This window comes from Chiloscyllium punctatum, chromosome 44 (assembly GCF_047496795.1).
Source record: "Chiloscyllium punctatum isolate Juve2018m chromosome 44, sChiPun1.3, whole genome shotgun sequence".
In the NCBI taxonomy this organism is placed as follows: Eukaryota; Metazoa; Chordata; class Chondrichthyes; order Orectolobiformes; family Hemiscylliidae; genus Chiloscyllium; species Chiloscyllium punctatum.
This window is the reverse complement of record NC_092782.1, coordinates 7,354,718-7,381,769: the sequence shown is the minus strand read 5'-3', so window position 1 is coordinate 7,381,769 and position 27,052 is coordinate 7,354,718. Positions and strand designations below refer to the sequence as shown.

General features: G+C 40.2%; 1 protein-coding gene across 3 annotated transcripts in view; it reads left to right on the top strand.

Moving 5' to 3' along the window:
• The window catches only part of cwf19l1 (CWF19 like cell cycle control factor 1), a 41,140-nt gene that overhangs the window by 4,760 nt on the left and 9,328 nt on the right, over positions 1–27,052 (top strand). Inside the window, exons 6-12 of one of the 3 annotated variants that reach the window (XM_072562157.1) lie at positions 485–540; positions 4,212–4,296; positions 7,035–7,181; positions 9,195–9,300; positions 14,237–14,316; positions 18,522–18,731; positions 19,240–19,359. In XM_072562157.1, the coding sequence (XP_072418258.1) occupies positions 485–540; positions 4,212–4,296; positions 7,035–7,181; positions 9,195–9,300; positions 14,237–14,316; positions 18,522–18,731; positions 19,240–19,359 (804 nt within the window). Of the gene's footprint in view, positions 1–421; positions 541–4,211; positions 4,297–7,034; positions 7,182–9,194; positions 9,301–14,236; positions 14,317–18,521; positions 18,732–19,239; positions 19,360–27,052 lie in introns of all 3 variants that reach the window. The other 2 variants (XM_072562156.1, XM_072562155.1) reach the window with 2 other exon arrangements.

Sequence of the window (27,052 nt, the reverse complement as noted above, 5' to 3'; positions counted from 1 at the left end):
AATGTACAACAGCAGCTGAACAGTTTTAAATAACATTTGAATCGTGTTTATGGTGTTAAATTCTATATATTGTGTTTTTACTTCAGTTTGTACACATAGATCCAAATTCTACAATTATAATCAAAATATATTGCAAATTCATGCATCTAAACTGCAGAGTTATTTTGACTACAGAACAAAATTAAATTTTTATATTGATAGAGTTTATGTAATTGTTTAAAAAGTTTGAATAAGACATTATATACTAATTGCTTAGCAGGAAACATTTTTGATTTTTGTTTAAATATTTTTTTTCCAAAATAGTTAGAACATTTGTACAGTAAAGTCACTAAATTGAATACATTAATATGGATGTTGCTGTTTGTTCTTTGTAACCTATTAGTGAAAATTGATTTGAAAAGTATTTCACTTGATTTGACAGGAAGGTATTGATACAAAATCATGTGGTTCCATCTCTGTCTCTCACCTTGCTTTTGCCCTAAAGCCACGATATCATTTTGCTGCATTAGAAGGTGCCAATTACGAAAGATTACCTTACAGGTATCAGTATGATCATTTAAACATAAGCAGCCGTTATATCTATATGTGTTGGGGATGTGATAAATTATGCAGTGGGTGACTTGCTCATAGTGGTCCAATTTAGAGGAACCATAAGTCGCGCCACACAACCTTAAGTTATTGACTTTGTTTGTTTGTGAGCTCACAGGGAGAGACCAGTCGACTGGTCATGTGCCACTCTGACGAGATGCAGAGAGTTGCATGATTATATAGGTTATGGTCAATTAGCAAACTGTTAATTGCAGTATAATGAGCAAGTAGGCACTTTGTCTAGTCACTAGCCCCAGTTACATAGTATCTGGACAGTGCTAGTTAGTAGCTAATAAGCAAGCGTTAAAATACAATTGCTGCTTGTAAAAGAAGAATATTCACATGCTCAGAAAGAGTTCACTATCAGGTATTAGTACAACTGCATGGTCAACCACCTCACTGAGCGTGGGAAAATACAAGCTTAGCAAGCAGACACGAATGAGGTTAAAAATGGTTTCCAGGCTTTTAATATGTAACAAGATGGCTGCTTCGGATCTTAATAAATTTCCCACAATGTGTGAAGTATTTTGTTCTGTTGGAAGAAAAGATGCTATTGCAGGATAGTTTATAGAACCTGTAACTGCTTTATACAAGAAAAGAAAAGTGGGGTCTGCAGGATAGGTGCTAGAACTATCACAGTTTATGTCAGTCTTCATGTAGATCAAACAAATTAGATTGGGCAAAGGTAGCCTAGAAAATAAGGTGTACTGTGGATTCAGAACATTTTCTTAGAACAGTATGTTCTAGCATCAAACATGCAGCAGGCTACTTGTATGCAATGAGACCGGATTGTTCTGTAACCTTGTAGGTGACTGTGATCATAATGGAATAAAATTTCACCTTCGGTTTCAAGTTAAGAAATGTGGATCTGTGACCACTATTTTAAAACTCAATATGGGTAATTATAAGGAGCATAAAGTCAAAACGTTTTATCTTGGTAGTCATCAGGAATGGGACACAAACCAAAGTTTAGACAGCATGCGGTGACAATACTGATTGGTATGAAGATGCAGCAAGATCTGTTGCCTGTCCATTTTAGGTGGCTAACTAACAACAGATGAGGTTAATAGACTGATTTGTCAAGGTGTTGCTACGGGGAATGCAGCAGGGATTGGGAATTGATATGAACATAGAACTGTACAGGCCCTTTGACCCTTGATGTTGTGCTGGTCTTTTATCCTACTCTAAGATCAGACTAACCTACATACCCTTCATTGTACAAACTTCTACATGCTTATCAAAGTGCCGCTAAATATCCCTGATTAATCTGACTCTACTACCACTGCTGGCAGTGCATTCCATGCACCCACCACTGTCTAAGGAACCGACTATGATGTCTCCCCTAAACCTCCTTCAACCTACCTCTGACATCTCCCCTAAACCTTCCTCCAGTTACCTTAAAATTATGTCCCCTTTTGATAGGCATTTCTGCCATGGGAAAAGGTCTCTGGCTATCCACTCTATCTATGCCTCTCAACAACTTGTACATCTTTATCAAGTCACCTCTCATTCTTCACTCCAATGAGAAAAGTCCTAGCTCCCTCAACTTTTCTTTACAAGACTTGCCCTCCAGTCCAGGCAGCATCCTGACAACCCTTCTCTGCAAAGCTTCCACATCTTTCCTATAGTGAGGTGATCAGAACTGAACACAGTATTCCAAGTGTGGTCTAAGTAGGACTCTACAGAGCTGCAGCATAACCTCTTAAACTCAATCCTCTCATTAATGATAAATGTTTTTCAGTGAAAAGGGCACAATGTGTGCATGTAGTTCTTTTGCCTACATAAAATGAAATGCCACTAACGATATTGCATTGGTTTCTGATGCAATTCTTAGCACAGTCAAGGTTACTTAGTAATAGTTAAATTACATGTTGTACTGAAGAATGTGTTCTGATTTTTGCAAGGATGGGCTGACTGAGTGTAGTTGGGTTGCTGCCTTTTGCAGACTGGTGAAGGGAAGTGTTGTTTGATGTATTAAAAAGAAGAACTACTGATGCTCGAAACCTTAAACAGCAGAAATTGAGTGAATGTTTCAGATCTACATACCTGATACAAGCTGGCACTTGTATACCACATTACTCATTTGCATGATCGGCAGCTTGGCTTGACTGCAGCATCCTGTTTATGGAGAATGTCACTTGCTTATTTACTGCAAAATAGCAGCATGTGACAGTCAGGTATTTACCTGTTGCTCAAATCTTTGAGACACTTTCCTGTTCCTGAGTAATCCGCAATAGACTGAGCCTCTTTCAGGGCCACACATCGAGATAATAGACTTGTCATGCGTTTGTATGACATACAGCTTCAATAGACAAACACGCCATACTTGTTTGGAACATGCCGAGCCTGTAAACTTGCTCAAAAGAACATGGTTTGGCTGCAGACTTAATCATGTCATCAAATGTAATAAATCTTTCTAAGGTGTATTCTATGAAAACAACTTGCTCATAGTTTCAATTTAGGTGTGCAAGCACCCTTCATTAGGTGTAAAGAAAAATTTCTGAATTTGAACTCCTTTATTATCTGTGGATTGTAGAACAAACCAGCATTCAGCAAAGATACTGAGGCCCTGGCAACATCCTTGTAAATCTTTTCTGAACCCTTTCAAGTTTCACAACATCTTTCTGATAGGAAGGAGACCAGAATTGCACGCAGTATTCCAACAGTGGCCTAACCAATGTCCTGTACAGCCGCAACATGACCTCCCAACTCCTGTACTCTTTACTCTGACCAATAAAGGAAAGCATACCAAATGCCGCCTTCACTATCCTATCTACCTGCGACTCCACTTTCAAGGAGCTATGAACCTGCACTCCAAGGTCTCTTTGTCAAACTTATTACCGTATTATTGATTATACCCAAAATGGAAGGAAATTGGCCTAATGTTTTAAAAATAAAGTAATGTAAAAATGTGCTAATAAATCTCTGAAAGGTGAAAATTCCCATTGAGGCACAGGCCCACATGCAGCATATTGTCCATCTATAATTATCTATTTTTAAATCCAGTTGGCAAGATACTGATGAGGCAGTATAATCTTTAGCTGTTTTCTTTTTACCCTTTCGTACTTTTTGAAACTGAATTTGATTGTTCAGAGTACTTTAACTAACATCTTCTAACAACAAGTTTAAAAAAATCACGAGGGGCATGGATAGGATAAATAGGCAAAGTCTTTTCCCTGGGGTCGGGGAGTCCAGAACTAGAGGGCATAGGTTTAGGCTGAGAGGGGAAAGATATCAAAGAGACCTAAGGGGCAACTTTTTCACGCAGAGGGTGGTACGTGTATGGAATGAGCTGCCAGAGGAAGTGGTGGAGGCTGGTACAATTGCAACATTTAAGAGGCATTTGGGTAGGTATATGAATAGGAAGGGTTTGCAGGGATATGGGCCGGGTGCTGGCAGATGGGACTAGATTGGGTTGGGATATCTGGTTGGCATAGATGGGTTGGACCGAATGGTCTGTTTCCATGCTGTACATCTCTGACAGGCTGCACAGAGAGTCTAGGATAGTTTTGGGTTCAATGTACTTTGATAAAGGACCATCCTTTGCATTTAGCTGTGAAGATATAAACTTATGTAATTAAGTTGATGTCTGATGTCAAAGGAATTTTGTTTGGTTTATATAGAAACCATGTGATACTACAGGAAAGTGCACAGCATGTCAGCAGGTTCATAGCACTGGCAAACCTCAGCAATTCTAGTAAGAAAAAGGTAAGTAAGCAAAATTCAAAAATTACCAGCATGACTGTACATTGGGACAACCGTTTCAAATTTTAAATGCTAATGTAGATTTCCCTTTTGAGTTAATTTATCAAACTGTTTAACAACATTTATTTTATTTAAATCCTAATATTTCAAACATTTCAGTAATTTGTTTCTAAAATGTCTTCATAATCTGTTTTCCTTCAAAGTAGTTGAGAAGAGCATTAAACATGCACAATAAATATTTGTGTGCTACAACATCAGTTTTGGTATTCAGTCTACAATTAGTGTCACTTGAGAAATGAATGTAAAATTACTTATGATTGGTGCACTTTTTTTTCAAAATTGAAAAATATCCAAATTCTGTTATGGAATAAATGGCCACCTCTTTACACTTTTCATTGATTAGCCTTGGTTCATAACTCTAAGGACAGAGGTTCAAGTGCTTTCAGAAACACAAAGACACAATTTATATTGAGCTAGAGTCAATGGAAATCAAAACGTAAGCCATCAGCGGTTGGAGTCATACCTATCCTAAAAGAAGATGGTTATGGTGGTTGGAGGTCAGTCATCTTAGCTTGAGCACGTTGTATGGAAGGTCCTCAGTGTTGGGTCTTCGGCCCAACCGTCTTCAGTTGCTTTATCAATGATGTTTCCTCCATTGTAAAGTGCAAACTGCAGAATGTTCTGTGATTGCTCAATATTCAGCAGTATTTGTGACTCTTCAGATACTGAAATAGTCCATTTCCAAATGTCGCAAAGGCTCGGATTGATATTTGTACCATACAAGTGCCGAGCAATGACCATCTCGAACAAGAAGGAATGTAGCCACGGTCCCTTGACATTCCACAGTATTATCCTTGCTCACTCTCACACTTAACATGCTCAGGTTGCCATTGACTCGCCAAATGCATATTATAGCTTCAGCAGACCAGAGACTAGGAATTGTGGGTGTACCAAATGCTTGCAGGCAGTAATTCACCATCACCATCTTCTTCAGGGTAATTAGGGATGGATAATAAATGCTGACTCAGCAGCAATGCTCACATCTCTTGAATGAATTAAAATCTGTCTGAGGTGCTGTTGTTCAAACAGCATGTTGAACAAAGGTCTGTTTTTACCCTTTTAATACAAAAACTATTCCATGACACATCCAGAGCAGTAGTTATAGCATCCTATCTAACAGCTAGCCATCAAAAGTAAATTTCATAATTATTGCGGTTTTTGAGTTCTTGCGATGCAAAAGTTGAATAATATATTTGCCTAGTTACAGCAATTACCACACTTAAAAGTACTTCATTGGCTGTCATGTGCTTTTGCGCATTCTGAGGGCATGACCAGTGTTATAAAAATCTAAGTTCAGGCTTTTATTTTAAATAATTTTCTTTTGTTTAATATTTTTTAACTTTAATATTTTTTGTGAACCATGTACAAGCTCTTGGTTTGCAGATCTTTAATGTATAAATTAAATTAATTTTGATGTACTTCATAATTTAACATTCCTCTTTTCAGAAACTTAAAGTATAATTTTACTGAAATCTCTTCTAAATGTGAGGTCATATTATAATCTCACTTATTTCAAAAGCTGGTACTTATTCTAATTAATTCGTGAACAAAAAAAATGAATAGTTCTTTATTGCATCATCTGTCCTCATGATATTTGTGAGCTGTTTCTCCAACATTTCTTACTCAATTTTGATTTAACTGGATGGATAGGAGGTGTGTGAACATAGAGACAGGTGCAGAAGTAGGCCATTTGACCCTCTGTCCTACTCCATTATTCTGTATGATCATAGCTAATTTGCTTGTTTTGAATTCCAAATTCCTACCTACTTCTAATCTTCGGTTCCCTTGCCTAACAAGAATCTAACTACCTCTGTTTTTAAAATCTGTCGTAACCTAGCTTCCATCGCCTTCTGAAGCAGTGTTCAAAATTTGCACAGTTCTCGGAGAAACTTATTTCACCCTTAAAATAGTGTCTCAAATTCTGGACTCCAGCAAGCAGAAGAACCATCCTTTACATACATACCTTGTTAAGATCTTTCGGGATCACTTTGTATATTTCAACTGAGTCATCCATAGCTATTCTAAACTCTAGTCGAAATGAACCCAGCCTGATCTAGTACAATATCCAGCTCATTCCAGCTATCAGTCCAGTAAACAACCTCTAAGCTGCCTACTACGCATTTAGGCTTTCAATAAGGAGACCAGTACTCCACATAGTATTTGAGATGTGTCTCACCAATGCTCTGTATGTCTGATCTTTCGTGGTCAATTCTACTTGCAATGAAGGATAGCTTCTCATTAATTAGCCTTTTTGACTGTGTTGTACCTACATATTGATCTTTTGTGACTTGTGTTCTAGAATACTTAGGTCCCTATGCAATGTAGAATTCTGCAGTCATTCTCCATTAAAATAATACTCTCCATTTTTGTTCCTTCTCTCGGTGAACAATTTCACATTTTCTCTCATTCTACTCTCACCTGCCAGATCTTTGCTCATTCAAAGTCTATCTCAATGAATTAGGAGCATGAGAATGTCACATCTTTCATTGGATCTATTGTTTAAATTTTGTTAGTTTCCTAGCTTTATAATTTGCTTTTAACTGTCTCCCATAAAAATAAGACAATTATATTTTTAAAAAATGATTCTAATTTAAATGACTTAGGGTTTCACTTGATCTGTCTGATCTTTTAGTTTATGCCAACATTAACTGAACATTAATTCTTTAATTTTGTTTTTATAGTACTTGTACGCATTTAACATAATGCCCCTATGTGCAATGGATCCAACTGAACTTGTAAAACAGCCATTGGATGTAACTGAAAGTCCATATAGGAAAATGATGAAGGAATTTCAAAAGACAAAAACAGAGGAATCTGCAACAGTAAGTGTACGTAGGAAACCTTTTCTTGTAGTATTCGGTGCAAATCAAAGTAATTTGTCCTTCATAAAATTTCATGCGTGCTACTATTCTGAGTCTAAAATACATTTTGTATACCGTTGTCTAAGGACCAGAAATGTGGTGTTGGCAGTATAATATGGCATTGGAGTTTTCATATTTTTATTTCTTTTGATTTTATTTTTATGTAAACAGCACTAAACCCTAATACTTATATTTCATTATATGTCCAGATTGTAAAGGTGTACTGACATCTGTGAAATTTGAAATATTATATTTCCAGCTCTCTATCGTGGACTAAACTGCATACAGACATGAGACAGGTGTGGGTGGTGAGCCCCTCGAGCTTGCACTGCTATTTAAGAAAATCATGCGTGATCTGATTATAGCCTCAAAGCTACATTACCATCTACCCTGATAATCTTTCCTGACTTACCAATAATCTCTGCCTTAAAAATATTCAAAAGACTCTACTTCTATACTCTCTTCAGGAAGAGAGTTCCAAAGATACTCGACCCTTGTGAGGAGGAACATAAACCTCAATTCTGTTTTAAATGTGACTCCTAGTTCTAGATTCTCCCCTAAGATGAAACATTGTATCTCTATCTACATTATCAAAATCTCTCAGGAACTTGTATGTCTCAATTAAGTTACTTATTACTCTAAACTCCAGCAGGTGCAAACGTGAGAACTTTATTAAAAGTCTATAATTTAAAATTCATATCAGAAGTAATTATGAAACAGTTTATTGGATTTAATGAAATATGCAGGATGGAGGGCATTGTGCAAATCATGCTTTCTAAGCATTTTTGAAATCTAGCCAAACATGTAATGAGAGCAGGACATTTGCTAATGCTGACTACTTCTGTAATTGTGCAAAAATATTTGAGTTAAGTTTTCATAAACTTAATCCATCTTTTAGCATAATGAAATGGTTTTGCAGAAAAGTAAGAGTTGGCCATTTGGCCCTTTGACTCAAACTCCACCATTCAATAATGTAATTGCTGACCTGATTGTGGCCTCAAGTCCACATTCACAGGAATTTAATAGCCTCTGACTTTTTTTGTTAGTTGAGTATCTGTTTACTTCTCCTTAAGAATATTCAATGACTGCTCCACCAGAAGGAGGTTACAAAGACTTAAGACCCTCTGAGAGAAAAAATAACCCTCCTCAACTCTGTCTTAAATGGAAATTCCCTATTTTATCTATGCCTCCTAGGCCTGACCTCTCCCACAAGAGGAAACATCCTTTAGGCTGTTATACATTTCAATATATTCACCTTTTTATTTGTAAATGTCAGGGGATACAGGCCTAATCTGTCCAACTTTTCCTCCTAAAATAACTCAGTACCATTTATCCCAAGCATCAATCAAGTGAACTTTTCCTGAACAACTTCTGATGCATTGATATTCTTCGATAAGTAGACCAAAACAATACAATGTATTCCTGATGTGATCTTAGCAATGCCTTGTGCAACTCTGGCAAAACATCGCTACCTTTATATTCTGTTTTGCTTGCATTAACTAATGACATCCACTTGACTTCCTCATTATTTGCTGTGCCTGTGTTTCAGTTTTTTTTTAATCACTTAACCGAACACCCAGATTGTGCAATCGCTATTTAAACAAAATGTGTTTTTATTGCTGAAGTGGACAAGTCCATGTATTCCATTATTATGCTTCATCTGCTAAATCTTTGCCCACTCACTTGATCTGTGGTCTTTTGGGTATTGTTCTAGATGACTAATAATTGTATGATGGGGCAGAGCAGAAGAAACAAATTCCATTTGGATGGAATTAATATCCATTCTAATTTTTACACCATGTGCTTACGCAAGACTCACTTCTGCTCAGTCTGCATGATAACTTCCTCAGTTCCTGTGCCGCTTAGGTCAATCATTCTGCTCTGTAGAGCCTTTCCTTCACTAGTGTTTTCTTTCAGTGTAGGAGTTTTATGAACTTATAATTTACTATTAGTTGCTCCAATAGCTAATTTACTTTACAGGGAGAGAATCAGTTCTTCTTTGACTTAAGTAAAAAAGAAGGAAAGAAGAGATCGTCTGAAGGAGGAAGACCTTCACCTCATCAATCAAAGCAGCCGCGAACGATACGTAAGTGCCTGAAAATGTTTTTGTTTTGTGCGCAAAATTTCAGGTTTTTTCCTGATGCAATTGGAAAGTGACAGCATATAAATAGATTTTAAAGACTTCAGAAAACAGATTTGCAATTTTCTTTTTAGTCTTATTTTAATGCACTAACCTGAAGTTTCTCTGACGTGAAGGTAACTTGTCTTTTTCTTAACGTTTGTTGAAAAATTTGAGTCTTAAAGGAGCTTTTAAGGAAATTATTTTAGGATTCCAGTCTACTGCCTCATTATGAGCCTGTAAATTTGTGTTCTTTTTGTTTGTGCCTTGCTCCACCAGTTGTATTTAGGTCTTTACTTCTTTATTTTTTCAGCCTGCTTATATATATCTAAAAAGCAGAGGTATTTACTATACTAGTAAATTGCATTACCCATAATTAAATCATAGAAGCAACAAAATTTTGTTTTAAATCGCTAATTGCTATGCTACAATCCAGGTTGCTCACCTAAGGATGTCATTGTCAGTGAAGTACAGAAAAAATAAAAATAAAGTCCAACTGCAGAACGTGATGTCCGAAATGTCAAGCAGTTAGCAGCTTTCTTCTCCCAGTGGTGTCAATACTTTCAGACTTTAGGACAATTTTGAGTGTATCCTTACACGCTTTTCTTTGGCAGGCCTTTATGCATTGTCTAGCTAAGAGCTGGTAGAAGCCAAGTTGCTGTTGGAGACAGTTTTCAGGCATCTGGACTCAATGGCTGATCCATTGGAGTTGATTTTTCAGGAGCTGGGCTTGATGCTAGTAGATGCAGTTTGACAGTGGATGCATGTGTTATTCCAGTGACCCTCTTAATTGATCCCCATGGTCCAATGTAGGCACCACTGGTGGAAGCACTAAGGATCTTGATGTCACACTGGTGGAGAGTTCAGATTCCACTGCAGTAGAGGATGGTGGTCACCTCAACCACCACCTATAACCATGCTCTTTGTTGATTTCCAGCGACCTTGTTGTCAAAGACACATGGGAAAGTAAGGTGTTAATTGAAAACTAAGGAGATATGGTTTGGTTTGTTTGAATGGGCTGATTTTCAGCAGATGAAATAATATTTAGGAAAATGTGATAGTATCCAGTACAAATAAGAGTAGAAAAGTAATGAAGCAATTTAAAGGAAGACAGCCTACAAAATGCTATAATATAAAGAGATCCTGATGTTCTCATATACAAAACAAAGAAGCTGCTGCAAGGAAGTCAAATACAATTTCTAGAGTCACACAACACAGAAACAGGCCCTTTGGTCCAACTCATCCAGATATCCTAAACTGAACTATTCCCTTTGCTGGATGTAGGTTTGCTCACTACATGAACCTTCCAGCTCAGCAAGCAAACCTACATCCAGAACCTCAATCTGAGCTACAAATCTTCTCAACTTGCGAACATCCATGGACACAATACGCTAAAACTATTCACTTTGCTTACTTTTACCCATAATCTCGCTAAACCTTTCCTCTTCTTGTACCTGTTAAAAATGCCTTTTAAATGTTGTAATTGTACCCAACTCTACCACTACTTCTGGCAGTTTATTGCAGATACAAACCACTTCTGTGTAAAACAGTTGCCCCTCAGGTGTCTCTGAAATCTTTCCCCTGTTGCCTTTAACAATGCCCTTTTAGTTTTGGACTTCCCGATCCTTGGAAAAATATCTTGGCTATTCAACCTATCTGTGCTCCTCATGATTTTATATACCTCTATAGGGTCACCCCTCAGGCTCTGATCCTCTGAGAGAAAAGTCCCAGCCTCTCCCTCAAATACTCCAGTCCCATTTAGTTTAACAACATCTTTCCCATAGCAGGGAAACCAAAATTGTATGCAGTATTCTAAAAGTCTTGTACAGCCACAACATGATGTCCCAACTCCTATTCCATCCTCTCACCAATAAAGGCAAGCATGCCAAATGCCGCCTTCACCATCTTGTCTACCTACAATTCTACTTTCAAGGAACTATGAACATGCACCCCTCGGTCCCTTTGTTCAACAATACTTCCCAGGGCCCTACCATTTAACTGTATAAAACTTGCTCTGGTTTGCCTTACCAAAATAAAACACTTCACATTTATCTAAATTAAATACCATCTGCCATTGACCCATCTGATCAAGATCTCAATCTACTCTTGGTAACCTTCTTCGCTGTCCACTACACCTCCAATTTTGGTATCGTTGCAAACTTAGTAACCATAACTCCTATAAATGACAAACAACAGTGGACCCAGATCCAATCCTGTGGCACACTGTTGGTCATAGGCCTCCAGCCCGAATAATAACCTTCTACCATTTAAGCCAACTTTGTATCCAATGGTTGTCTCTACCAGAATCCCGTTTGATCTAGCCTTACTAACCGGTCTGTTTTATTGCAATAGGAAATAGAATGGTGGATTTAAGCATCATACAACACTGCCTTTGTATTAAACACATCAAAGTGTAAAATTTTAATCTCTGAAATTAAATGTCTTATACACATCCTTGTTTCTTCAAGAAAACCTTCATTATTATTACGTATGATTTGTAAAGCTGATTAGTGGACTTTTTTTCACTCTGTAACTCTGCACTCACATGCACACACTCACTTGTGCGCTCATTCTCCCGTAACATAGAGAAGTTTGAACCGGAAGGAATATATGCTATGCCGGAAGTAAAAAAGAGGTGTCTTGAGACATTGCAATTAAATTGCTTTCTCAAAAGTTGAGGATTATTCAAATATACTCTTAATTGTGTCTGACCATTCAGTCATTTCTGTGGATCTCTTCAGTTCTCTCATTCACCAATCTTTATTGAACATGTTTGATTCATTGAGGTGAAATTCCATTAGCAAAGCTGTTTTGTCTCATTAAGTAGCCAATTTTGTCTGTAGAATTGAGTGCTAATAAGCTGTTGCATTGACAGAATGAGAGGAGGAGGATCTCAAAACCCGTCCTATATTTGTCCCATTTCCAGAGGAAGCAATGGATAGTAGTCAGGTACAGCAATTGTAACTGCCTTTCTATGATCACTGCCTATCCAGTGTAAAAGTAGCAATACTATTCTATGGGGAAGCAGTACAGGGAAGCTTAACATGTATATACAGTTGCATACATAAATTAAGCTTTCAAATGGGCGGCATGGAGGCTCAGTGGTTAACAGTGCTATCTCACAGCACCAGGGAGCTGGGTTTCACTTCCACCTTTTTGGGTGATCCTTCAGTCTAGCTCGTTCATGCCAACCAGATATCCTAACCTAATCTAGTCCCATTTGTTTGCACTTGGCCCATATCCCTCCAAACCCTTCCTATTCATATACCCATCCAGATGCCTTTTAAATGCTGGAGTTGTACGAGCCTCCACCACATCCTCTGGCAGCGCATTCCATACACGTACCACTCTGTGTGGATAAAGTTGCCCCTTAGGTCCCAAGCTTTCCCTTCAACCTAAACCTATGCCCTCTAGCTCTGGACTCCCCATCTCAAGGAAAATACCTTGTCTATTTATCCTGTGCATGCCCTATGATTTTATAAACCTCTATAAGGTCACCCGTCAGCCTCCAACACTCCAGAGAAAACAGCCCCAGCCTATTCAACCTCTCACTATAGCTCAAATCCTCCAACCCTGGCAACGTCCATGTAAATCTTTTCTGAACCCTTCCAAGTTTCACAACGTCCTTCCGATAGAAAGGAGACCCAGAATTGTACGCAATATTCCAAAATATTGTTGAACCAGTGTTCTGTGCAGCTGCAACATGACCTCTCAACTCCTATACTCAATGCTCTGACCAACTAAAGAAGGCGTATCAAATGCCTTCTTCACTATCCTATCTTCCTGTGATTTTACTTTCAAGGAACTATGAACCTGCCCTCCAGAGTCTCTTTGTTAAGCAACACTCCCCAGGACCTTACCATTAAGTGTATTGGCTTTTCCAATAATTAACTAAATTGAACTCCAGCTGCCACTCCTCAGCCCCATTGGCCCATCTGATCAAGATCCCATTGCAATCTGAGGTAACCTTCTTCGTTGTCCACTACACCTCCAATTTTGGTGTCATCTGCAAAATTACGAAAGAGGAACCTCGATTATCCTAGCGAGGTGGGTGGGCACTATTTCGTTTGGATAATTGATTATTCAGTTAATTGATTTAAAGGCCTTTCCACTGGGGCTTGGAGTTTTTTAAGTCAGCTCTCTGATCGGGATATGAGGCAGCAGCACACCACGCACGAGTCCCGCACCCCGCCACCATCCAACACTGTCCCCCTCCACCCCTGTCCAACATCGAGGTTCCTCTGTATACCTCCTATGTTCACGCCCTAATCGTTAATATAAATGACTAAAAACAGTGGACCCAGCACCGATCCTTGTGGCACACCATTTGATCACGGGTCTCCAGTCTGAAAAGAAACCACCCACCACCACCACCTTCTGTTTTTTCCCTTTGAGCCAGTTCTGTATCCAGATGGCTAGTTCTCCCTGTATTCAATGGGTCTGTTTCTGTGATGTACATCTCTATGACTCTATGTGGTGTTTACACATTCTCCCTGTGTCTGTGTGGGTTTGCTCTGGGTGCTCCAGTTTCCCCCTCAGTCCAGAAGATGTGCAGGCAAGGTGAATTGGCCATGCTTTTAAATAGAAAATTGCCCATAGTGTTCAGGGATGCATAGGCTAGGTGGATTAGCCAAGGGAAATGCAGGGTTCTAGGGATAGGGTAGGAGTTGGCTCCGGATGGGATGCTCTTTGGAGGGAGTCGATGTGGACTCTGTGGACCAAATGGCCTGCTTTCACATTGTACGCATTCCAATAAATTTCTAAAACTCACTGAATTTACTTTATGAATTTATTTTTCATTTTCCAAATTAAAGATGCTCATTGTTCTCCGTTTATATAAAAAAAAGAGTACTTGGTGTAACGTGAAGTACACATCTGAAACTTCATGTGTTTGTTCTTGTAGCTCAGCCCACAGGTCCTTGCTGGTTCTGCCTTGCTAGTCCTGAAGTAGAAAAGCACTTGGTTATCAGTATTGGTACACATGTAAGTACTATATGTCCATTTGAGTATTTCCTTTTGGTTAGAAAGCATAAATTTCGAGCATTGGTTGCTACTAGATTACAAAAGTGCTCAAAACACTGGTTTCAATTACATAAGCAACCTTGTAGCATTTCTGGCAAGATCAGATAAAATTAATTACTAGTGCTGCATCTTGATTTGTTAACACCATTCTTGTGTACTACACCACTGGCAGTCACATTCACAAATTAAAACCTAATGAATCTATAAGGTTCAGTACTATCCACAGCTCAAGAGACACTGAAATAGTTTGTACTAATATGCTGCAAGACCTAGACATAATTCCAGCTTGGCTTGATCAGTAACAAACAAATCTCCCCTTGACATTCAATGGTACTACGAGGTCTCCAGGGAGCAGCGGAGCCCGTCAGGATATGTGAGCATATAGTTTAGTTCCAGTTTTTTTTCAGTTCGTGGACGCAATCAGAAAAGTCACGAGGTCACATATTTGGGCAGTTGCTTTACATGAAACACTACACGGGTAATGTCTCCCACCCATCCTCCACCTCTAACCAAACAAAAGTTCTGTGCATCTGTTGGTAAGGTGACAAGTGTCTTTTTTTTGTTTCATTTGTTTTTGTTTCCGGCAGTCTATTTGGGAATTTAGAATGGTGGGAACGGAGGTTAGGGCAGTTGAATGTTCTTCCTGCAATTAGTGGAGGTAAGGGTCACCTCTAGTGTCCCTGCTGACTTCATTTGTGGGATATGCATCAAATCCAGCTTCTCAAGTACCATGTTAGAGCACTGAAGCTGGATGAACTTCGGATCATTCAAGAGTCTGAGGGGGTTATTGAGTGCAGTTACAGGGAGGTAGTTACTCCACAGCCACGTGATGAAGATAGATGGGTTACCGTCAGGGGTAGGAAAGGGAACTGACAGGTATGCAAGGATCTCCTGTGGTGGTTCCCCTCAATAACAAGTATACTGTTTGGGGGTGGGGGGGGTGCGATTTACCAGGGGTAAGCAATGTGGTGCCGGTTTCTGGCACAGAGTCTGTCCCTTTGCTCAGAGTGGAAGGGGAAAGAGTACAGAGCTTTAGTCATTGGGGACTCCATAGTTAGGGGGACAGATGGGAGGTTTTGTGGGAACGAGACTCATGTTCTTTGTGTCATAATTGTTGACAGGAGTAGTGCCAGAAGACTGGAGGATGGCAAATGTTGTCCCCTTGTTTTAAGAAGGGGAGTTGGGACAACCCTGGTAAATTACAGGCCAATGAGCCTTACTTTGGTGTGGGTAAGGCGTTGGAAAAGGTTATAAGAGGTAGGATTTATAATCATTTGGAACAGAATAATTTGATTCGGGATGATCAACACGGTTTTGTGAAGGATTGGTCGTGCCTCACTAACCTTTTATTGAGTTCTTTGAGAAGGTGCCAAAACAGGTGGATGAAGGTAAGGCAGTTGGTGTGGTGTATATGGACTTCAGTAAGCCATTTGATAAGGTTCCACACGGTAGGCTATTGCACAGAGTAAGGAGTTTTGGGATTGAAGGTGATTTAGTGGTTTGAATCAGAAATTGCCTGGCTGAAAGAAGACAGAGAGTTGTGGTTGATGGGAAATGTTCATCACGGAACTCAGTTACCACTAGTGTGCCGCAAGGATCTGTTTTGGGGCCACAGCTGTTTGTAATTTTTAAAATGATCTGGAAGTGGGCGTAGAAGGCTGGGTTAGTAACTTTGCAGATGACACTAAGGTAGGCGGAGTTGTGGTTAGTGCCAAAGGATGTTGTGGGTTACAGAGGGACATAGATAAGGTGCAGAGCTGGGCTGAGAAGTGGCAAATGGAGTTTAATGCAGAAAAGTGTAAAGTAGTTCACGTCAGAAGACGTGAATGCAGGAATGCAGAGTACTGGGCTAATGGTAAAATTCTTGGCAGTATGAAAAAACAGAGAGAGATGTATGTCCAGGTGCATAAATCCCTGAAGGTTGCCAGCCAGGTCGATAGGGTTGTTAAGGCATATGGTGTGTTGGCGTTTATTGATAGCAGGATTGAGATTTGAAGCCACGAGGTCATGCTTCAGCTGTACAAGACACTGGTAAGGCCGCACTTGGAGTACTCCGTGCAGTTCTGGTCACCCCATTATAGGAAGGATGTGGAAGCTTTGGAAAGGGTTCAAAGGTGATTTACTAGGATGTTGCCTGGTATGGAAGGAAGGTCTTGCAAGGAAAGACTGAGGAAACTGCGGCTGATTTCGTTGGAGAGAAGGTTAAGAGGTGAGTTAATCGAGACGTATAAATTAGTCAGAGGATTAGATAAGAGCCATTTACCTCAAATGGTGAAGGTTAACATGACGGGACATAGCTTTAAATTGAGGGGTCATAGATTTAGGACATATATTTGGATAGTTTTTTACTTGGAGAATAGTAGGGGTGTGGAACAGCCTGCCTGCAACAGTAGTTGTCTTGCTGACGTTAAGGGTATTTAAATGGGCATTGGACATACATATGGACAATAATGAAATGCTGTAGGTTAGATGGGCATCAGATTAATTTTGCAGGTCGGCGCAACATTTAAGGCCGAAGGGCGTATACTGCACTGTAACCTTCTATGTTCTATGTCACTCGATCCCTTAGAATCGATGTCCTGGTTTGGTTATCATTGAAACGGAACAGGGCCAGTCATTAAAAGATCAGGGAATTTGTGAGATGAGTTATCTCCTGACTCAAAGCCTGTCCACACATCTACAAGGCACAAGTCAGGAAAATGATGGAACACCTTCCACCTGCCTAGATGAGGGCCCTCCACCAGCAGCTCCAACAACACACCAGTTTGATATTTATGCAGGGCTGAGCAGACCAATTGATTGATTGGTACCGAGGTGTGATGGCCCAGTGGTATTATTGCTGGACTGCTAATTCAGAGACCCCAGGTATCGTTCTGGTTGCTAGGGTTCATACTCCACCATGGTAGATCATGAAATGTGAATTCAGTAAAAAATGTGGAATTAAGAGTCTAATGATTTATTATCACAGCATTTTACAGTGAATAATACGGTAAAATACGTGAAAAGCTTTGACTGTTGCCACAGTCCAGTGGCATTTTGAATAGTTTAAGAATGAAAAGCTATAACTGAAAGTCTGTCTTTGTTCTGCTGCTTCTACCATGAGCCCTGAACCAACTCACCCACAATACCTGTGCCACCACCCCGACTACGCTATCTCACTGCCGCCTGAGTCAGACCAACCAACATAAGAGTCACCACTTTTTAGGTGCCATCTTTTTGCTAGTGGGCCCACATGGTAGAGGTTCCTGTGCGAAACCTACTCTCTCCCTGCAGCCAGGAGTCCTGGGCTCTGCTACCAGGCCAGGCAGTAACCCTTTGACGGTTAGGGCTCGGCAATAAATGTTGGCCAAGCCAGAAATGGCCTCATCGCATGAATTAATTTAAAAAATAAAAAAAGACATCCACCATTATCCAAATATTTACTCCCTCATGTGCTACTGCATGGCAGCAGGAAGATGTACTATATTAGAGCTGCATTGACAAGTAACTTGTCAAAACAACTTCAGCACATTCCAAAACCATGATTTCTAACCACCAAGAAGGGCAAGAACAGCAGAAGCGTAGGAACACAACGTGTTCCAAGGTACACACCTTCCTGATTTAGAGTTACGTCACTGTGGGACCATAAGACCATAGATACAGACGCAGAGTTAGGCCATTTACCCCGTTGAGTCTGCCCTGCCATTCAATCATGGTTGATGTGTTTCTCAATCCCATTCTCCTGCCTTCTCCACATAACCTTTAATCCCCTTGCTGATCAAGATCCTATCTGTGTGGCTTAAATCCCTGTTGCTGAAGAACGTGCTCTCCACCAAACCCCTCGTGCCTTCTCCCATCAGCTCTGTAGAGTCCCTATGCTAAATAAATTTATGGTCGTTCAAGAAGATAACTGACTGCCACCTTTTCTAAGGAAGTAGTGGATGGGAAACATCTGCAGGTTTTGTCAGTGGCACCTGCATCATATGAAAGCAGAAAAGATAATGCCTCTTAAAAATAGCCAACAATCTTTCACACAAGGGAGCTGAGCACTGAAAAATGACATGCATACTTACTGTGATTTCCTGCAGGATTACTTCATCAATATACATATAATATTTGCATTGCATAAAAGTATTTTTAGAAGATAATTTATCAGCTTAAATGATTGTAAGTTTTTTGTTTTACAGTGTTATATTGCCCTTGCAAAAGGTAGCTTAACCCCTGATCATGTACTCATTTTACCTATTGGGCACCACCAGTCAGTGGTAGAGCTTCCTTCAGAAGTCATAGAAGAAGTACAGAAGTATAAACTGGCTTTGAAAAAGTTTTACAAGAGCATTGGGAAAAGGTTTGTAATGTTTGAAAGAAACTACAGGAGTCAGCACCTACAGTTGCAGGTAATTTCTAGTCACATCAAATATTTGAGTGAAACCTTGAATTTTCAATAGACAAAGTTCCACTTTCAAAATAGCAGCATATGTTGATTTGAAACATGAATTATTTGTTCTCATCCAAGGAGCATTTAAGATTTGATGTTTACATGTGGTTGATCTTAAATTGGTTGGTTTTGGAAGTACCAGACCAGTCCTACAGTCTCCACAAACAATAATATTGAGTTGGAAACTTTGTTGTGAAAAACTATCAAGTCCTTCTGTTATTTAACACTTTCAGCTCACACAGCAAATGCTCTTTTTTTTCATTAGTTTAAGTCTGAAATAATCCCAGATGTTGTCTCATCTGGTATGATGATGAGTTTTCCTGAGGGAACCAATATCCCAATGATGTACTTTTTTTCTAATTATTTTTAGATTAATCTATAGAAAATCCAAAATATCTGACTTTTGTGTAAACTGTTTTGATGGTAACTGCAATGAGTTCTGAGTGACACTTTCCATTTTCATTCAGGTGGTTCCTGTACCTATCCAAAGTTGTACAACTGAGGACATTAAAGAAGCTTTTATTGTACAAGCAGAGGAACAGAGGATGGAGCTATTGGAGATCCCTGAACATTCTGATCTCAAACAAGTGAGTTTATTTAATGTACTTCAGTAACTCAAAAGACACAAGCAATCTTATTTTTGCCATGGAGCCATAAACAATTGATGAACAAAAAATTTCTAAGTGGTCTATCAAGGCTGCCTCTGAAAATTTTATATAAAGTAGTCAATGCTAAAGGGTTGGATAAGCTGCCTGACTTCGCATTAGATAAGTGCACTATCATGTGGTATTGTACTTTTTCAATTTCTTTGTCTGCACATTTAATTTAACTAAAAATTGAGACTCAACTGTACTTGCATTGTTTTCAAAATGCATTGTATGCACTCTTTCCATTCCCTTGGCTTCTTCTGTTTTACCTGAAGGTTATCACAATGCTGATTGCCTATTTTCATCACCAGTCACCCATTTGCCTTCAAATCCAGCTCTCTTTAAAATTTTCACCAGTGTACCTTTTCATCATGTTTTAGGCCTTTCCCATCTCTAATAGTCAACAGGGAATTGAGAAACAAATTTGTAAGGAGATTTCAGTTAGCTATAAGAAGATTATTGTAGAGGATTTTAACTTTCCAAACATAGACTGGGACTGCCAATGTGTTATGGGTTTAGATGGAGGAGAATTTAAGTGTGGACAAGAAATATTTCTGATTCAAAATGTGGATGTACCTACTAGAGATGACCTACTCTTGGGAAATAAGGCAGGGCAGATGACTGAGGTGTCAGTGGGGGTGCCGGTGACCATAGTTCTATCAATTTTAGAATAGTGATGGAAAAGGATAGACCAGATCTAAAAGTTGAAGTTCTAAATTGGAGGAAGACTAATTTTGACGGTATCAGACAAGAACTTTCAAAAGCTGATTGGGGGCAGATGTTCGCAGATAAAAAGATGGCTGGAAAATGGGAGGCCTTCAGAAATGAGATAACGAGAGTCCAGAGACAATATATTCCTGTTAGCGTGAAAGGAAAGGCTGGTAGGAGTAGGGAATGTTGGATGGCTAAAGAAATTGGGGTTTGGTTAAGAAAAGGAAGGAAGCATATTTCGGGTATAGACAAGATAGATCGAATTAATCCTTAGAGTATAAAGGCAGTAGGAGTATGCTTTGAGGGAAATCAGGAGGGCAAAAAGGGACATGGGATAGCTTTGGCAAATAGGGTTAAGGACAATTCAAAGGGAATTTACAAACACATTAAGGACAAAAGGGTAACTGGGGAGAGAAAAGGGGCACCTCAAATATCAGCAACACAGCCTTTGTGTGGAGCCGCAGGTGATGGAGGAGATACTAAGCGTGCATGGATGTTGGTTTGCTCGCTGAGCTGGAAGCTTCATTTTCAGACGTTTCATCACCATACTAGTTAACATAGAACATAGAAAAGTACAGCACAGAACAGGCCCTTTGGCCCATGATGTGCTGAGGGTTAATCCTTATGTAAAATAAAATAACCTACACACCCCTCAACTCACTCTATCCATGTGCATGTCCAGCAGTTGCTTAAATGTCCCTAATGACTCTGTTTCCACGACTACTGCTAGCAACGCATTCCATGAATTCACAACTCTGTGTAAAGAACCTTCCTCTGACGTCCCTTCTATACCTTTTTCCTAATAATTAAAACTATGACCCCACGTGCCAGTCAGTCCTGCCCTGGGGAAAAGTCTCTGATTATTGACTCTATCCATTCCTCTCATTACCTTGTATACCTCAATCAGGTCACCTCTCTTCCTCCTCCTCTCCAGAGAGAAAAGTCTGAGCTTAGTAGGACAAGCTCTCCAGTCCAGGCAGCATCCTGGTAAACCTCCTTTGCACTCTCTCCAAAGCCTCTGTCAGTTCTGGTCACCCTACTTTCGGAAAGATACAGTGTTCCAAGTGTGGTCTCACCAGGGACTTGTAGAGCTGTAGTAAAGCCTTGTGGCTGTTAAACTCCATCCCCCTGTTAATGGAAGCCAAAACACCATATGCTTTCTTAACAACCCTATCCACAACTTTGAGGGATCTATGTACTTGCACACCAAGGTTCCTCTGTTCCTCCACACTGCGAAGAATCCTGTCTTTAATCCTGTATTCAGCTTTCAAGTTCAACCTTCCAAAATGATCACTTCACATTTATCCAGGTTGAACTCCATCTGCCATTTCCCAGCCCAGCTCTGCATCCTGTTTGTCGTGCAATAGCCCTCGATATTATGGATGGCACCTCCAACCTTTGTGTCATTTGCAAATTTACTAAGCCACCCCTCAACCTCCTCATCCAAGTCATTTATAACGACTACAAAGAATAGAGACAAGAAAGAACACAGTCCTGCGGGACCCCACTCAACACTGACCTCCAGGTAGAATACTTTCCATCTATAACCACTCTTTGCCTTCTGTCAGACAACAAATTCTGAATCCAGATAACCAAATCTTCCTGTATCCCATATTTCCTGACATCATGAATGAGCCTACCATGGGGAATCTTATCAAATGACTTACTGAAGTCCATATATACCACATCCACTGCTCCACCTTCGTCGACCTGTCTTGACACCTCCTCAAAGACTCAGTGAGATTTGTGATGCATGACCTGACCCTCAAAGCCATGCTGACTGCCTTTAATCACACTGCTTTTCCAAATAGTCATAAATCCTATCCCTCAGAATTCTTTCCAGAACTTTGCTGAACACAGACTGACTGACTGATCTGTAATTGCCAGGGGTTTCCCTATTACCCTTCGTGAAAAGAGGAACAACGTTCACCTCATTCCAATCCTCCGGTACGACTCTAATGGAGAGTGAGGAGGTAAAATTCTTCACCAGTAACATCTTCAATGAGCCTCCGGAGCACTGCTGATGATTCCTGCATTCTATTTATCAACAAACACATTGACTTGCACCCCCCATTTACCACCCCCTGAGAAAAGGAACAGGAAATGACATCACCAACCCATAGAAACCCAAATGTACAAATAGAAAGCAGGAATCATCAGCAGTGCTTCGTCCGGAGGCTCACCGAAGATGTTACCTAGTATGGTGACAAAACGTCTGAACATGAATCTTCCAGCTTAGCGAGCAAACCTACATCCAGAACCTCAACCTGAACTACAAATCTTCTCAAAACTTGCTAATACTAAACGAGTATTCTGTATCAACCTTTACTGTGGAAAAGGACGTGGAAGATATATAATGTAGGGAAATAGATGGTGACATTTTGGAAAATATGTCCATATTACAGAGGAGGAAAAGCTGGATGTCTTGAAACACATAAAACTGGATAAATCCCCTGGACCTGATCGGGTGTACCCTAGAACTCTGTGGGAAGCTAGGGAAGTGATTGCTGGGCCATTTGCTGAGATATTTGTATCATCGATAGTCACAGGTGAGGTGCTGGAAGACTGGAAGTTGGCTAACTTGCTGCCACAGTTTAAGAAAGGTGGTAAGAACAAGCCAGGGAACTATAGACCATTGAGCCTGATGTCGGTGTGGGCAAGTTGTTGGAGGGTGTCCTGAGGGACAGGATGTACATGTATTTAGAAAAGCAATGACTGATTGTGGATAGTTAAATCTGACTTTGTGCATGGGAAATCCTGTCACACAAACGTGACTGAGTCTTTTTTTTTTAAAAGACATAACAAAGAGGATTGATGAGGGTAGAGTGCTGAACGTGATCCATATGGACTTCAGTAAGGTGTTTGACAAGGTTCCCCATGTGCAACTGATTAGCAAGATTAGATCTCATGGAATACAGGGAGAACTCTCCATTTGGATACAGAACTGGCTCAAAAGTAGAAGACGTGGTTGTTGTGGAGGGTTGTTTTACAGACTGGAGGCCTTTGACCAGTGGAGTGCCACAAGGATAGATACTTTTCGTCATTTTCTATAAATGATTTGGATGTGAGCATAAGAGGTATAGTCAATAAGTTTGCAGATGACACTGAAATTGGAGGTGTTGTGAACAGCGAAGAAGGTTACCTCAGATTACAATGGGATCTTGATCAGATGGGCCAATGGGCTGAGAAGTGGCATTTAGAGTTTAATTTATATAAATGCGATGTGCTGCATTTTGGGAAAGCAAATCTTAGCAGGACTTCTATACTTAATAGTAAAGTCCTCGGGAGTGTTGCTGAATAAAGAGACCTTGGAGTGCAGGTTCATAGCTCCTTGAAAGTGAAGTCGTAGGTAGATAGGATAGTGAAGAAAGCATTTGGTATGCTTACCTTTATTGGTCAGAGTATTGAGTACAGGAGTTGGGAGGTCATGTTGCAGCTGTACAGGACATTGGTTAGGCCACTTTTGGAATAATGGAATATTGCACCCTATCGCAAGGGTGTTGTGAAACTTGAAAAGATTTAGTAAATGTTTATAAGGATGTTGCCAGGGTTGGAGGATTTGAGCTGTAGGGAGAGGCTGAATAGGCTGTGGCTGTTTTCCCTGGAGCGTTGGAGGCTGAGGGGCGACATTATAGAGGTTTACAAAATCATGATGGGCACGGATAGGATAAATAGACGAAAGTCTTTTCCCTGGGGTGGGGGCGTTCAGAACTGGAAGGCATAGGTTTAGGGTGAGAGGGGAAAGATATAAAACAGACATAAGGGGCAACCTTTTGACGCAGAGGGTGGTACGTATATGGAATGAGCTGAGCTGCGAGGGGAAGTGGTGAAGGATGGTTAGAATTGCAACATTTGAAAGGCATCTGGATGGGTAGATGAATAGGGAGGGTTTGGTGGGATATGGGCTGGGTGCTGGCATGTGGGACTAGATTGGGTTGGGATATCTGGTTGGCATAGATGAGTTGGACTTCTATGACTCTTGCCCTAACTATTTCATCATTGACCTCACCAGATTTCTTCTCTGTTTAAATCTGTGATAAATGAACATTGTGGTGGAAAAAGATAGACTGGATCTAAAAGTTAACATTCTAAATTGGAGGAAGGTCAATTTTGGGGTATTAGGCAAGAGCTTTCAAAAATTGATTGGGGGCAGACGTTCACTTTATAAGGAGACGGCTGGAAAATGGGAAGCCTTCAACACTGCGATCATGAGAGTCTGGAGATAGTATGTTCCTGTTAGAGTGAAGATCAAGACTGGTGGGTGTAGGGAATGCAGGATGACTGGAGAAATGGAGGTTTTGGTTAAGAATAAGAAGGAAGCATATGTCAGGTATTGACAGCAAAGATTGAATGAATCCCTAGAAGAGTATAAAGGCAGTAGAAGTATACTTAAGAGGGAAATCGTGAGGGCAAAAAGGGAACATTAGACAGCTTTGTCAAATAGCATTAAGGAGAATCTGAAGGGATTCTATAAACCCATTTAGGACAAAAGGGGAACTAGGGAGAGAATAGGGCTGCTCAAAGATCAGCAAGGCCACCTGTATGTGGAACCACAAGAGATTGGGGGGGGGAGGGCGGTGGGGAGATACTAAATGAGTATTGTGCATCAGTTTTTACTATGGAGAAATATGTGGAAGAAAGAGAACATGGGGAAATAGTGACATCTTGAAACATGTCCATATTACTGAGGAGGTGGTGGTAGAAGTCTTGAAATGCACAAAGGTGGATAAATTCCTTGGACCTGATCAGCTATACCCTGAAACTCTGTAGGAAAATGGGGAAGAAATTGCTGGGCCCCTTGCTGAGATATTTGTATCAACGATAGCCACAGGTGAGATGCCGGAAGACTGGAAGTTGGCTAATGTAATGCCACTATTTAAGAAAAGTGGTAAGGAACAGCCAGGGAACTATATACCATAGACCCTGACATTGGTAGTGGGCAAGTTGTTGGAGGGAATCCTGAGGGACAGGATGTTCATTTATTTGAAAAGACAAGGACTGATTAGGGATAGTCAACATGGCTTTGTGTACAGGAAATGATTGAGTTTTTTGAAGAAGTAACAAAGAGCATTGAGGGCAGAGTGGTGTACATGATTTCTATGGATTTCAGTAAGGCATTTGACAAGGTTCTTCATGATGGACTTGTTAGCAAGGTTAGAGCGCATGGAATAATGGGAGAACTAGCCATTTGGGTACACAAATGGCTCAGTTGTAGAAGACAAAGGTTGGTGGTGGAGGGTTGCTGTTCTCACTGGAGGCAATGTGTCATAAGGTTCGGTGCTGGGTCCAATGCTTTTCGTCATTGATATAAATGGTTTAGATATGAACATAGGAGGTATGGTTAGTAGATTTGCAAATTACACCAAAGTTGAGGTGTAATGGACAACAGAGAAGCTTACCTCAGTACAATGGGATTTTGATCAGGTGGGCTAAGGACTGAAGAGTGGCAGATTGAGTTTCATTTAGATAAATTTGAAGTGATACATTTTGGGGCGGCAAATGAGGGCTGTACTTATAAACTTAATGGTAAGGTCCTGGGGAGTTTTGCTGAAGAGAGAGAGCTTGGATTGCAGGTTAATTGTTTCTTAAACTGGAGTCACAGGTAGGTAGGATAGTGGCAATATATGATGTGCTTGCCTTAATTGATCATTGCATTAAGTATAGACGTTGGGAGGTCATATTACGGCTGTACAGGATATTGGTTAGCCCACAATTAGAATGCTGCTCATAATTCTGGTCTCCCTGCTACAGGAAGGATGTTGTGAAATTTGAAAGGGTTCAGACAAGATTTACAAGGACGTTGCCAGAGTTTGAGCTGTAGGGAGATGCTGAATAGACTGGGTCTATTTACCCTGGAGCATCAGAGGCTGAAGGGTGACCTTAGAAGTTTACATATTCATGATGGCATGAATAGAGTAAATAGATATGGTATTTTCTCTGGGGTGGGAAGTCCAAAACTAGAGGGCATAGGTTTAATGTGAGAAGAGAAAGAATTAAAAGGGATGTAAGGGCCGATTTTTAAAGGCAGAGAGTGGTGCCAGAGGAAGTGGTGGAGGCTGGTCCAGTTATAATATTTAAAAGGCCTCTGGTTGCGTATATAAATAGGAAGGGTTTAGAGGGAAATGGGCCAAATGCTGGCAAATGGGACCTAAATTTATTTAGGTTATCTTGTTGGCGTGGACAAGTTGGACAGAAGGGTCTGTTTCCGTGTTGTATATTTCTATGACTTTATACCAATTCCAAGGCATTGAAGCTACTTTTTTTTGACCCTCCAACAATTCTCACTGATGAGAACGCTTCCTTCCCAGCCATGTGCTGGTTTCTGATCTTGTCCTTCCTTGTTATTCCACACGTCATATCAGTAACTAAGATAAAGCAAGAACTGCAGATGCTGGAGAGTCAGTCGAAAAGGGTGGTGCTGGAAAAGCATAAGCTTATGCCCAAAATGTCAACTCTCCTGTTCCTCAGATGCTGTCTAACCTGCTGTGCTTTTCCAGTGCCACCCTTTTCCGTCTCCATATCAGTGTCTGTATCTCATTGGCATCATTTCTCACTTCTTGACCCAAGAGTTTTATATTATGTAATAAGACTGGTTTCAGAGTTGTCTTGTGGATTCTTGTTTTCAAGTTCAGCAACGTTCTTTCTATCATCGTACTCTGTTCAGTTACTCCAAACAGAGCTAATCTGTTGTTGAATTTATATTTCCATTCTTCTGGTTATTGGCACCACTTGACCCCAGGTAGTTGTAACTTTCATGTTCTCCAAGATTTCTTACACTTCTTCATTTTCCACTGGGGCGGTACAATGGCTCAGTAGTTAGCACTGCTGTCTCAGCACCATGCGCTAGGGTTCGACTCCAGCCTCGGATGACTGCCTGTGTGGAGTTTGTACGTTCTCCCTGTTGTCTGCATGGTTTTCCTCT